The 14,405-nt window shown below is 38.8% G+C and overlaps 1 protein-coding gene across 4 annotated transcripts in view; it reads right to left on the bottom strand.

Annotated features, from left to right (window-relative positions):
- ALG8 (ALG8 alpha-1,3-glucosyltransferase) overlaps positions 1-14,405 on the bottom strand; it is a 25,155-nt gene extending 10,750 nt beyond the window's left edge. Inside the window, exons 1-5 of one of the 4 annotated variants that reach the window (XM_047690909.1) lie at positions 14,239-14,405; positions 10,603-10,681; positions 5,145-5,368; positions 3,197-3,306; positions 2,062-2,129 (exon numbers count right to left, since the gene is read on the bottom strand). In XM_047690909.1, coding sequence (XP_047546865.1) covers positions 2,062-2,129; positions 3,197-3,306; positions 5,145-5,368; positions 10,603-10,681; positions 14,239-14,333 — 576 coding nt within the window. In that variant the 5' untranslated portion in view covers positions 14,334-14,405. The other 3 variants (XM_047690911.1, XM_047690912.1, XM_047690913.1) reach the window with 3 other exon arrangements.

Genomic DNA, 14,405 nt, shown 5'->3' with positions numbered 1-14,405 from the left:
ATCGAGCCCCGCATCGGGCTCTCTGCTCAGCAGCCTGCATCCCTTCCTCTCTCTCTGCCTGCCTCTCCGCCTACTTGTGATCTCTGTCTGTCAAATAAATAAATAAAATCTTTAATTTAAAGATCCATTAAAAATATAAGATATAACAAAAAATACACATTTTAAAATATATATTCTGAACTACCTAATGAACAAAATACTGCGTCTGGGATGTGTTTCAAAATAATCCTGTGTATGTGTATGTGTGCAGATCACCCTACTATTTTCCCTACTTTTGTATATGATTTAAATTTGCTATAATAAAAAGTTTTTAAAATTCAGGCAAATATTCTATATGCAAAATAAGATGAAAACAGGCAAGTGATCCTAGTTAGTTTTTATACTGAGCCAGTTCGTTACTGCAACAAGTATTCATTCAATACTAAGCTTGATGCTGAGGTACAGGACACATCATGACAACACATTACAAATTCCCTTTATCTAAAGCCCTGAGAATTCAGTGCCCCCCTCACAGTTTTACAACAGATGGACTTGATTTCCAGAGAGAAGGTGGGAAGGAGAGTACAAAAGAAAACATATGATGTTATGTTACCAAAGAAGCATTTCAATCTGCTGTTACAGATCAGGTGATGTATAGAACTGTCAGGCTGAAGATATCAAGTACAGTACTTGACCCTAACAAACTAAAGGTAGTCTGATTTAAAACAAATAAACAAGAAAATCCCAGGTTGACTATAACTAAATAAATCTGCTTTCTACCTACCTCACAGGAATCTGGGGATCAAATGAGATAATGTTCCTGTGGTTCAGCAAGGAGACTGCAAAAGGGACCATGAAAGGCCAGGTTCCTTCTCTCACTCTCTCATTGGGTGTGGTCTAGAACAGATGAGTGAGGAATGATAAGGAAAGAGAATGGAGGGCTTTCAGATCTCTCATCACCCATTTTATCAGTTATGTAAGATTCAGAGAAGGTCTAGCTGGTTCTATAGCTAAACTTTATTCGCTCAACAATCACTGAATGCCAATGATGTTTTCTACGTACTGTGTAGCTTTTTATGGTTAAAAGAAAAAAACGTATCCAGACATTAATAGTTGACAAAGAACTTTAAAACAGATTATCAAATTTGATCTTTCCAAAGTCCCCATGAGGTAGGAAGCCCCATTTTAAGTAGGCTCTGCATCTAGTGTGGAGCCCAATGTGGGGCTTGAATGCAACCCTGCGATCAAGACCTGAGTTAAGATCAAGAGTCAGATGCTCAACCAACTGAGCCACCCAGGTGCCCCAGTAGGGAGCCCTGTTTTACAAATAACAATATAATAAGGGGGTACATTTCATTTTATGGATGCAAAAACTGAGGCTGAGGGGGTTAAATGACTTGCTTTGGGTTAATGGTTCCCAAACCTGACTGTGAATCAAAATTCCCTATTGAGTCCGAAACCCTGATGGCTAAGGATTCTGATTCAGAGTATGGAGGGGTGGACCAGAAATCCAAACTTCTGATTTCTTCCTCTACAAAGGGGAGGGCAATAATTATAACTTCACAGAATAGCTGTGAGGTTTACTCAATAAGATATATATAATGTACCTAACCCAAAGCGGCCAAAGCATTTGTGTGAGCCCTGAGTCACACAGTTTATTAGGGTCAGTCAGGATTTCAACTCAAGTCTTCTGATTCCAAATCCCGTACTTTCTGTTACACGATGCTAGCCTACATCTAATGGTGAAACCCCACCATCAGTGATCATATTGTAAAAACTGAAGATTTCATTCCTAGATAAATGATTCCAACCAAACATAGCATCTCAAGTTTATTTCAGGACTGCCACCCTCTAACAAGTTTTTAGAGTCTACATGTAGAGGAAGAAAGTTATCAAGAGAGGAGATGGGATTTGCGAAACACTCAAAGTGTCTACAGCTTGGTAACGACAAGTGTCTATAACGCTTGGCAATTCAAAACAATTGGTCAAATAAGTCTGTCCATCACCCATTATACTGTTAACCTTATAAGCTCAAAGTCAGACCTAAGGAGCAAAAATCTCATCAGCCTATTTTGCCTTTACCTGAAATAATCGTGCAACGGAGAGTAGCATTAATCCAAATAAAAAACCATTGTACTGGAAATGAATATCTGAGCTTAGGTTAAGGAAAGATAACCGAGGATACCAAATTCAAATTGAACTGGGTCAGCAGACTGAGTATAAAAATGCAAATGCTTTCCTAATGGGCAAACTAAAAACAAAAATATTCCTTCCAGTTTGGACTTCTCATAAATGTGTTTCTCATAAACAGAGTCAAATCAGAGACAAACTCTAATTAACATATATATAGTGTCAAAGATTATATAGGGCATAAAGAAATTTACATTTAAGAAGAAAACCAGGAAACTTTCCAATGTTTTTTCTACCTTAAAGACCCAGCAGTGCTGGGGGAAGTTTTTTGGTTTTGTTTTTTAGGATTAGGGATGAGAAAGTAAGGGCCTAAAAGCCACTGAAGGCTGCTAGCATGAGGCAGGCCCTTGGTTAGAGTACCTATACTCAATCTTACACAGTAAGCCTCCCAATGAGCCCGTGAGGAAGTTAGAGCTCGGAGCCATTAACGCACATATGGCCTAAAGCTACTGTGATGCCATAGCTAAGAAATGAGTCCAGGTCAGACTTGAACCAAAGTCTGGGTGTTTTCCTCACATGTGGCTACCTTTATGAAAATTATAAAACATCAGGCTTCTATCATTAAGATTTTAGTTTCATTCAAACCTTCTGGATTTAAGAACTTTGCCTGTTAATATGTGGTAAGCCAAAATGGCAGAAAAGCATGAAGGCCTGTCTGTTCCCATATGCAACGCTGAGGGAGGCCCTTTCCTAGAGAAGGTATTTAGAATAATGTGTTATAAAACTATTTAAGATAAACATATTAATCTAAAGACAGTCAACAAATCCCAGTATATTGCTTTACTTACTGGTGGTTTTACTGGTTCTTGAACATCATTAACTTTTCAGAGACAAAGTGCTCTAACAATCAGAATCTGGTAGAATTGCAGAACCCACAGAAACCATAGTTTGGGGAACCCAACAACCCATCCCACATCCATTTACAAAAGCAGCTCATATTTCAGAATCATCATTGTAGAAATAATTAATCTTATACTTAGTTATATCAGAATAAGTAAGGGAATAGCACAGAAAATGTCAAGGATACGGTCCACAATTAGCAACCCGAAGTTCCATAGCAGTAACACTGATAGGATAAACTTCGGCTTCTCTGTAAGTTCTTTACCTGCTTTTTTCCCATCAATGCATTTATAACACCTACATTGAAACAGCAGGAAGGAAGCAGAAACACCTTTCATCTTCATTAGAACATCACAATACTATTACAAAGTACACTATGATACACTCAGATACATTTTACTAGCTGTTCCTGATAAACTGTCCATGCTGTTCTTGACTGCTTAAAAAGGTGACAGCAGAAGCAAAGACCTCAGGGCCAGTTCCATGTCTTTCTCAGCTATGCTGATGGGAAACAAAGTCTTCATTTAATAAAAAGAAAAATTAAAAAACAGCCACCATAAACCCAAAAGGATTTTGAAAACTGAGAGGGCATACACTATTTCAGTCCTTGAGTAAAAAATTCAGACCATACCTAAGACTAATATAACAACGTAACATTGTGTGTCAACTGTACTAAAAAAAATGCAGACCAAGATGATCTAGCACTCTAAATATGTATATTTATATATTTATATAATAAATATTAAATATTTATATATTTATAATATAATATAATATTATATATATATATAGCAGTCAAAAATAGTGCCATTAACTTATAGCTCCTGATTGTCCAAATAATTTTAAAAACAATTTATTAAAAATGTGTATCATTTAAAGGACAAAATCTATTATTAAGTGACAACAGCAGATGACAAAAAATTATGATACTGTTTTTACTTTATAAAATTATATTCAGACACAGAAGAGAGGCTGAAATAATAGGCACCACAATGCTAACAGTGATAGCTGTAAGTGGAGAAGTATGGGTCATTTTTATGTTATGTATACGTGTACATTTGTTTTTCAAAACTGACACAGATATATAATCCTATACAAAGATTTTTTAAAACGTATTTTCATTTGAATATTGGCAAATCCTAAAAACAGAATTCTAAGCCAAAAAACAACAACAACAACAACAACAACAACAAAACCCAGACAATAAAGATGTAATTAAAGAGGGGTTAACAAAAGGTGACCTGCTTTTCCTCCATGGAGTCTGTTTCCTCATCAACAGAGACAGCAACCTTATAGGGTAATTGAAAAAATTAACTAAATTACTATCTATACTTGGTGCCTAGTTCTAGGAATTGGTACATAGATCTCAACAATTTATATCTTACTTAACGGCTCCCTCTACATTGCAGATGGAAATTAATTCTACTCCTCCTCTTTCTGCCTATATATACACTTTCCCTGGAAGCTTGAATTCAAAGGTTTTGAGTTTAAAGGACTACACCACAAATTGAATTCCCTTTCAGCTCTTGCTAGGTGATAAACAGACTGAAAGTTAAGGTGTCAAACAGGAAATACTCCATGATAATGATCAGGGATTAAAACATTCCCAAGGGACTCTTTCCTGAATGGGGCAAGGGTTCAGGGCTTCACAAAGAGAAATTATTCATTTGTGACAAGGTTCACTGAAGGGACACAGTTAGTGTGGTCAGCACAATGCATGTGTGTACACGAGTGTGTGTGTGCTACATGTATGTGTGTGTATCCTAAACAATAGGGTAGGTCACAGAAGCCTCTGGGGGCATTTGGAAAGGAAAGGAAAGCATACGGAACCATTCTAGGCAGGAGAAATGGTTATGGAACTCTACTTGGGACTACTTTTCACAATGTTCACAATCTCCTGTTCCGCCTCTGCCTTGTAACCCCACCTTATCTCACATTTTCTTCCACAAGACTCAGCTAGACTGTTTACTGTGATTACTCACTGCATAGTTTAAAACACAAATAGACTTTGGGACTGTTCAAGCATTCGCTATTATATGAACTTCATTTCCCCCAAATGAGGGACCAGTTAATACTACTTAATACTATATCATGTTCTCAACACCTTTCACACAAAATGACATTCTCAGACTTACTCGTGGACGGCATACACAAAGAGTACATCTGTAAAGATGACAGAAAATCTCTGGAAAAGTAAGGTCCTTGAGCTGGAGTAATTCAGATTATGGACATTCAGCATCTCTTGATCAAAATACTTGGCAACATGTGACAGGGCATACTCAAACCATGCAAAAAAAGGCGGGTAATCCAAGGTCCACTCTGAAGTTGCCTGTGGTGAAAATCGAAGAGAGAACGTAGCCTAAAACAACTGAATAAATGAAGTATGTGTAAAGATTGAAAATCTCGTTCTCTGGTCTTTAAGAAAGATATGAAACGAAATCGCATTTAAAATATGACCTGCCTGGCTCAGCTGGAAGAGTGTGTGACTCTTGATTTTGGGGTTGTGAGTTTGAGCTGCACGTGTGATGCAGAGATTACTAAAAAAAAAATAAACTTTAAAAAATGACCTAGGCGCCTGGGTGGCTCAGTGGGTTAAAGCCTCTGCCTTCAGCTCAGGTCATAGTCCCAGGATTCTGGGATCGAGCCCCACATCGGGCTCTCTGCTTGGCGGGGAGCCTGCTACCCTTCCTCTCTCTCTCTCTGCCTACCTCTCTGCCTATTTGTGATCTCTGTCTGTCAAATAAATAAATAAAATCTTAAAAAAAAAGACCTAAATTAATAGAATAATTCCTATGTAAGACTGAGCAGAAACCAAACCTGCTTCCTAAGTTTTTTTTTTTTTTTTTGTAAGATTTTATTTATTTATTTGACAGAGAAAGAGAGAAAGAGCACAAGCAGGCAGAGTGGCAGGGAGAGGGAGTGGGAGAAGCAAGTTCCCCACTGAGCAAGGAGCTCAACGCAGGACTTAATCCCAGATCCCTGAAATCATGCCCTGAACAGAAGGCAGCCACTTAACCAACTGAGCCACCCAGGCATCCCAGCTTCCTAAGTTATTTAATATGGTCTTCAATTTCCTTAAGTAGAATCAACTATATTTGAAAGGAAATTATGAAATTTGCAAGAATAAACTTGGTTGTGATCTGATGCTACTCATCTAAATATTAAAAAGGGAGCTACGGCATAACAAATGATTCACTAGCTTGGGTTCAAGTTCTGTCTCAGACTTATTTTCCCTATTTGTAAAATAGGTATTACAAGGGCTAAGTGACATAATACATACGAAATACAGTTAAAAAGCAAATGCAACACAAATGCTATTTATCTTTTGTTCCAGTAGGTTATGAGATACTGAGGTTAAGACAGCAAATGCCATTCTTTGCCATTTCTGTATTTTGAATATTTAGTAAGTGCCTGATATATTAAGTATTAAATAATCATTAGTTAAATGGATGAGCAGACAAAAATGCACAGCATGTGAAATACAGAATACACGAAAATGAAGTATATAACTTCAGATACTACATTTTCTATATTTCTTTAAGTCTCAGTTTCTGCATCCTAACAACAGGGATAGTAGTATGTACCTCATGGGTTATAGCATTAAGTTTTACATACACATATAAAATACTACTTATATAGCACTGAGCCAGATACAAGCTCAGTATCAATAAATATTATTTACTATCATTTTAAAAACTATTACTATCACCATAGGATGTCCCTAAAACTAAACCTGGACCTTGCACCTCCAAGAGCTCAGACCATAATCATCTCTCTACTCTGCACTTGTTGCTCTTTTCAATGGGAAATTCCTCTCCTTCTGGAATTGCACTGAATGTTTACCGGGCACTAACTGGGTACCCACAGAGACTACTGTTTAGAGTTGTTCTGTGGTATAAAGTGAGGTGAAAGAGACTCACCTCTGAGTTTTATTTATTTTAGTAGTTTATTTATTTCTTTAAATAAAGCTCTTCGTCTGTGGTAAGGATAAATGACAACTTTAGGTCCATATAAGAAGTAGCCTAACTACTCCCCCTGCAGGTATAAAAATGTAGAAGCCTCAGAAGAGGCAAACCCAGAGGCTCTTGGTCTAGGGCACTCAAGCTACGAACCTACCCATTAAGCTCTCACTCATGAGAAGTTCCTTCCCTAATCCCAAGTTTCTAATGTGGACTGTAAACGAGATGAGCTATTAAACTGTAAATAGAAATATTAGAAAATTCTATCGTTTAATCTCATTCTTTTTAGTGCCTATTTTTTACAGTGTATTAATAAAGCAGTACTTTTATAACTTATAAATAAACTCACATTGAATAGTAAATGCTCAAAAATGCTTTTTTGCTAGGATAAAGATACTTAAGAAACAAGTTTAGAAATTACTGTTCCAGGTAATTCTAAGAAGGTCCACATCAACTTGGATTTTATTAACATCAGCAGTGCCCAGCTATAGTTTCTATGTCAGAGTTCACTCTACATTTAAAGAGCCATTTACCCTATAGGAACAGTAAAAGGTTCATTCCTACTTTATCTTATTGACACGTTTATTACTTTAAATAAAATGAGGACCAGGAGGTGTTGAAAAAAATTGGGAAGGACACGTGCTGCCTGGGATATGGTCATTTTTCCAAAACAAAGTGTCCCTGTCCTTTCTTTACTATTCTCAATCCCACACCACTCAGAGGCTCTCTCTATATTGTCCCTATTCCCCACATAAAGACTTTCCAAATCTAGCCCGAAGGTCCTCTTGACCTCAAGGATTTCTATCTGGGGCCATTTTCTTAAATAGCTTTTGGGAATTAAGTCAATCTATTAGCTATCATCTTCTCCCAAGTGAACAGTTCCATCACTTAACTAATACCTGGTGAAGGTGGAACTCAAATCTGGATCTCCTGACTCCAAATCCACGAGTTCAGTAAGCTACTACAACAGAGCTGTAGAGAACAAGATGGAGTCACTCATGTCAAGCACTGACTCATGCATAGCAGTGTGGTAAGCGGTGAAGGGCATTGCAACTAAGACCAGATAACATGAAGCCAGCACAGGCTGATGACAGCCAGAACTGATAACCAGCAGAACCAGAAGACTCCTGCAAAGACCCAAGACTGATAAGACTCCTTTAAAAAGGGAGGGCTTCTCTGACCTTCTCCTCGCTCATGCTCTCTCTCTCTGTCTCTCTCTCCAATAAATAAATAAAAAAAAAAAATAAAAAGGGAGGGCTTTTGCAGCAAATTGTTACTCTCCAGACATTGAATGCGGTTGAAAAAAAGTCAGTGTCTGATGAGTTTGATGGTTTGCTGCAAAAGTCCTCCCTTTTTAAAGGAGTCTTATCAGTCTTGGGTCTTTGCAGGCGTCTTCTGGTTTTACTGGTTATCAGTTCTGGCTGTCCTCAGCCTGTGTTGGCTCTTCATGATATGGTCTTAGCTGCAACGCCCTTGGCTGCTTACCACACTGCTGTACATGAGGGACTCTATCTTACTCTCTCCAAGAGCTGTATCTTCAAATATAGAAACATCTAACCTCTTCATATGAAGATTGAAAACAATTGTGTTCATTCCATAAATATTTATTATGCGTCTTTTTGGTGTCTTTCCCAGTCAGTGGACCAATCAATTTAAGCCGAAGCCAGAACAGAAAGGCAGGTTGGAAGTCACAGTTAAGCAGTCTGCTGCTCACATGTTCACTCTCCTTAGTATGGCAAAGACCCTTCCAGACCTGACCACATGTACCTCTCCAGCCTTATCTCCTACTGTGAGCTTCTTTTCACAGAGAATCAAGCCTTGCCCACAACTGAGTTTTGCACCTGTTGGCTTTCGTTGTTATTTTTGAGGAGAGCAGGAAGAATAAATAAGCATACCATTACTAGAATATCTTTTTTTTTTTTTTTTTTTTGAGTAAGCTCTATGCGCCCAATGTGGGGCTTGAACTCACTACCCCGAGATCAAGAGTTGCACACTCTAGTGACTGAGCCAGCCAGGTGCCCCAAGAGCATCTTTTACGTAAGTCTCTTTTACCTAAAATAAACTGATAAAGAAGACAGTTCTGGCCTAAATACAGTTTTAGGAGTCCTAAGATAACACATAGTGGTGAAAGTTATAGAAGTAAAGGAGAGAGAACACCCAGAAAGACTTACAGAATTAAAAGAACAAGGACCACGAAGAGAACCCTAGAGAGTACCAGCTTTTGAAAGGGTGTGCAGGTGAGGAAGAGTTAGCAAAGGAAACAAAGAGGGAATGGTCAGAGAGAAAGGGGAGATAGGGGCTGCCTTTTCATTTATAGTCCAGGGGTCATTATTATGAATAGGGCTAATTATTTTTTTTAAAGATTTATTTATTTGACAGAGAGAGAGGGATCACAAGCAGGCAGAGAGAGAGGGGGAAGCAGGCTCCGGGCTGAGCAGAGAGCCCGACTCAGGGCTTGATCCCAGGAACCTGAGACCATGACCTGAGCCGAAGGCAGAGGCTTAACCCACTGAGCCACCCAGGTGCCCCAAATAGGGCTAATTGTTAATAACACTTAATGTTTACTGAGCTCTTCTGTTCCAAGACTGTGCTAAGTATTATAAGCATTACATTTACTTCACTCTAACACTTATTATCATTAATAGGTAGGGATGTTGAGGCTTTGAGAGGTCAAGCGGTGTGCCCATGGTCACCCAGCATGGACATTATGTGGCAGAGCTGCAAGTCACACAGAGCAGTCTGGAACCACAGCCCAAGCTCTTGACCACTATGTCACATATAATGTCTTCTAATTGGTCTGCATACATAAAGACTGAAATATTTCAAATATTTTGCTTTAAAGTGATACTTACAGATCCTTAATATTCCTACCAAATACTTGTAGTGTTATTATGTGAGAAGGAACTTGATCCCTTAGGTCAATTGTTCTTAAGCTATTAAGGACTTTTCTGATCTGAACAAAAAAACCCCCAAAAAGCAAGAACGAAGTCACAGAAAACTTTAGATTGTCTTAAAAAACATCTCCCTACAGCAGAGTGCTGTTTTTGATCAAGACACGTCTGAAGTGAGGTCTGTTTTTCATGAAATATCATATGTAACTTAGTAATTCATACCAGAAATAAAAATAAATAGTATTTTTAATAAATAATAGAAGAGAATGCTTTGTATATTACCAGAAGCCTCCAAATTACATTTGATTATTCATTTTCTCATAAATCACTAAATACTGGGGACAGACAAGACCTTAGAAATAATTCATTCCAAATCCTTATGTGCCAGATGAGAAACTAAAACTCAGAGAAATGAAATATATTTTCTATGCTGTGGCACAGCCAGGTCCAGAATCCAATTTTCCTTCCTTCTCAATCCCAAATTCTTTCAAAAAGGGTGTGGCAAATATAAATTATAATTCCCAATTTATAGTCTGGGAAACTCACTTTGAAGTAAAGGGATTCCCTAAGAGTGCCACAGGACAGGGCAGAGGAAAAAAACACAATCTTTATGAAGATTAATTAGACCTGTAATCACACACACTTCTTTTTGAAAACTGTTTTAATATCAGTAATACTTATATAATACCACATATCATCATAAAATATAAGCCACCAAAAAAAAAGTGAAAATTAAAACTTACCTCATAATACCACTGTGATACAGGTAAACTGTGAGTTATAGCAAGCCAGTTTCGGTGTACTTCAAAATCTGTGGAATGGCTACTCAAAACAATCAGATGAGTGAAATGAGATTTTTGTCACATTTATTAATTTCAAGTTTCCTTCTCTTTTTTTCTTTCTTTCTTTTTTTTTTTTACAGTAGGCTCCACACCTAGCCAACTTGGGGCTTAAACTCCCAACCCTGAAATCAGGAGACTCCAGCTGAGATCAAGAGCTAGATGCTCAACTGACTGAGCTACCCAGGCACCCCTTGATTTCAGATTTCTAAAATTATGCTTTTATTTTTTTATTTTTATATATTTTAAAAAATATTTTTATTTATTTATTTGACAGAGATCACAAGTAGGCAGAGAAGAGAGATAGGAGGAAGCAGGCTCTCTATGGAGCAGAGAGTCCGATGCGGGGCTTGATCCCAAGACCCTGGGATCATGACCCGAACCGAAGGCAGAGGCTTTAACCCACTGAGCCACCCAGGTGCCCCTAAAATTATGCTTTTAAATGAACCAACACTCCTATATGGTCATAGCTTATGATCCTATAAAAACACAAACAGGCATTATATAATCCTGAAATAGCTCACTTATCTGAAGGCCAGACTTCCTTCTGGAAAAGCTGGGGATCTATATGTAAGTGAAAGGAAAGGTTCCTGGAGTTATCTAAAGGGCTGACCAAAAGCCCATATTTTTTCATAAGGGAGGTCTTTTGGCTATTGTTCAGAGGTGACTTACTTTTGTTTACAAAGAATTCTAACAAAATTCATTATCTGGAAAATGTTTCACACACCAGCTAGATCTTCAAGGATAAGTAGGAGTTCATCAGAGAAGGTGGGAAAAGGCCCCTGCCCTGCCTTTCCCATGTCTCCAAATTCCTCACTATATACAAATAGAGTCAAGCATCTCCCTTGCAAGGGAAGAAACATATTCTCTTCCACCCTTCTAAATTCTGTAGCTGGCCTAAGAATGAAACTGACATAAGACAGAATAACAGGAGGAAAAAAGCCAATTTTAATAACACATATGTATGGAAGCTCCAAAAATAGATATAAGAAAGGTAGGAGACTTAGAAGGTAGCCAAATGACTGAGGCTTATACATAACCCTGAGCTGAGGAAAGAGATGGGGGCCCTGGGCCTTCAAAAGGGAGGAAGGCAATTCACTGGAAGCCAGAAGAGGATGTTTGGTGCCCTGCTAGCAGAAGAGTCTGTCCGGTGAAAAAGTGATCTCGAGTGGTAACAGCTCTCTTCCCAATACAGGCCCCTTTTCTAATGTAAATTTTCCTTACAAAAGAGTAACTCCTACTCTGCCACCAGAGCTTCTCCAGTGCCTGCCATTTCTCCAAATAATCAGCCCCAAATAATCCTGAAGCCAGAGACTTATTTTGGGGTGGCATATTCTGCACCCTTTTCCCCTCTTCAGAATAATTTTTTCCCATTTGTCCACTCTGTACTGCCCCTCCACGTCTCAAATAGCTCCTGATACATGGATGGGCTCAACACATTCTTGCTGAGTTAACTCTCATCAAAGTCAACCATAAGTTCTGCAGCAAAACTCGATGAACACTTCCCAATGTTTTATACAACCTTTCCAGTGACAACTCTCCTGATTTTCCTAACCAACTGCTTCTATGTCTCTTTCATGGCTTTCCACTCTAACATTTATCAAGTAAATGCTCATGTTCCCCTAGGTTCAGTTCTTGATCCTCTTCTTATGCAATTTATTCTGTTCTGGACAATCCTATTCACACTTATTGTGTCCATTATCAACTGTATAATGGTAACTCCCACACCACAATTCAAGCTTGATCTCTTTCCTGAGTCCTACGGACAATGTCACCTTAATTTCCCATGGAATCTTCTAAATCACAATTCAAAATTGATTTCATGACTTAGGAATTCCATGTCTAAGCATACATAGTACTCAAAAGAAATGCATTTACCTATGTTTACCAAAATATATGTACTGGGCTTGTCTTCAGGCCTTCAACTACATGTCAATTCCTCAGAGACTTTCCCTGACACCCAATCTAAAGTAAGTCCCCCTAGTTATTAGTCCTCTGATAGAATCCCATTCTTTTCCTTTGTAATGCTTTTAATACAAGTGTAGTTATGTAATTACATATTTGCATTGATTTGTTTCTGGAACTATTATCCTACAAAACCACACCCTTTACGGGGTTAGTGATCATATCCATTTTGCCCTCCCCTGTAGTGTCTAGCCACAGTACCTGATATGTAAAAAGCAGTTTACAAACATTTTGTTGACTACATTTACATTTATCCTGTAGCTTCCCTCTCACATGCCTGAGTTTTACAATTTGAGAAGCAGAGAATTAACTACAACTACATACATCCTTAATCTTGGACTAACAACCCTGAAGACATATCTCTAGGCTTAAGTAACTAAAGCAAGTCACTAAAGCACGTAACTTTAAATGTACAGATTTACAGTTTAAAAAAATTCCCTTTCACTCTGATTTGAAAGAAATTTCTTACATTGTAGAAAGATTTTTCCAATTTGCTTTTACAATGGGAAGATGTTTCTTATTTACTTAACTCCTTTTTCTAAGTCTCTGTAAGTCACTTTGCTAAACTTATACACACTTCATTGCTTTTGTAATTTCATATACCCAGCAGTATGAATGTACACTCTATACATAAAGTTCTTCCTTCCATATCCAACAGGATATCACCAAGAACTTGAACCAAAGGATACCAGTAAACCAAAACCTAAACTGGTAAGGGGTAGGGAGACCTAAAGGGAAGGGAGAAAAGGAATGAAGGGAAAAAAATCACTGCATAAGAGTTAGGAAGAATGAATAGATGGTGGATGCTAATATTAATAACTATTGAATACCCACAGTATACACATTACTTGGTGGTTGCTTCCTTACTGGTTTCCATGCTTTGTGAGACTTGCCCCTCCATTTTTCAAATAGTCTAAACTTGTGTGATCTGGCTACTACCCACCTCATCCTGTGCCAGTCCCCTCGTCCCTTAACGCTCTTCAGCCACAGTGGCCACTTTCTATTCCCAGAATGCTCTAAGTTCTTTCCCACGACGGGGCCTTCACACATACTCTCTCCTATGCCTGAACTGCTTTCTACATTGCTTATTCTCTTTCATCCTTCAAATTTTAACTTAAACACCACCTCCTGAAAGAGTAAAGCCTTGGCCCGTAGTCACTCTATTTCCTTCATAGATCCTATCACACACTGAAACTATCGTTTTTGTCTATTTGCCCCCACGAATTCTATCGAGGGCAAGAACAGGAAGTGTCTTTCTCATCACTGCACCTCCGAGACTTAGCGCCTAGCCAGCAGGCAACTGATAAATACCGTTAAATGAATGGTGGAGGTGGGTGTTCTTAATGTGCGCGCTAAGGATGAGGGCCCAGGGCTTATACACTTAAGTCAAGACAGCGCCAAGCCTGAAACCAGCCATCCAGGGCTGTGATCAAGTTCTCAGGTCAAGTAACAATCAATCGGCGGAGCGGGAAGCAGAGCAGCGCCCATGACTTCTAAGTTTCCTCTCCTCCTACCACCCACGGGCATCCACGCTTCTCATTCCCGCTTTGACCAACCGCGGTGCGCGTCCCTTACTAGGTGGGGATGAGAAGACATTTGAGGAGAGTAACCCCGAGCGCCAAAGCCGAAAACCAATTTCCACCACCAGTCGCAATTCCGACAGCAGCCATTACTTCAGCGCCGTGCGCTTTCAACCAACTGGATCCGCATCCGGGCTCCCGCGCATGCGGGGAAGGCCATCT

The sequence above is a fragment of the Lutra lutra genome, chromosome 10 (genome assembly GCF_902655055.1).
Source record: "Lutra lutra chromosome 10, mLutLut1.2, whole genome shotgun sequence".
NCBI classification, from domain to species: Eukaryota; Metazoa; Chordata; class Mammalia; order Carnivora; family Mustelidae; genus Lutra; species Lutra lutra.
This window is presented reverse-complemented; position numbering and strand designations above follow the sequence as displayed.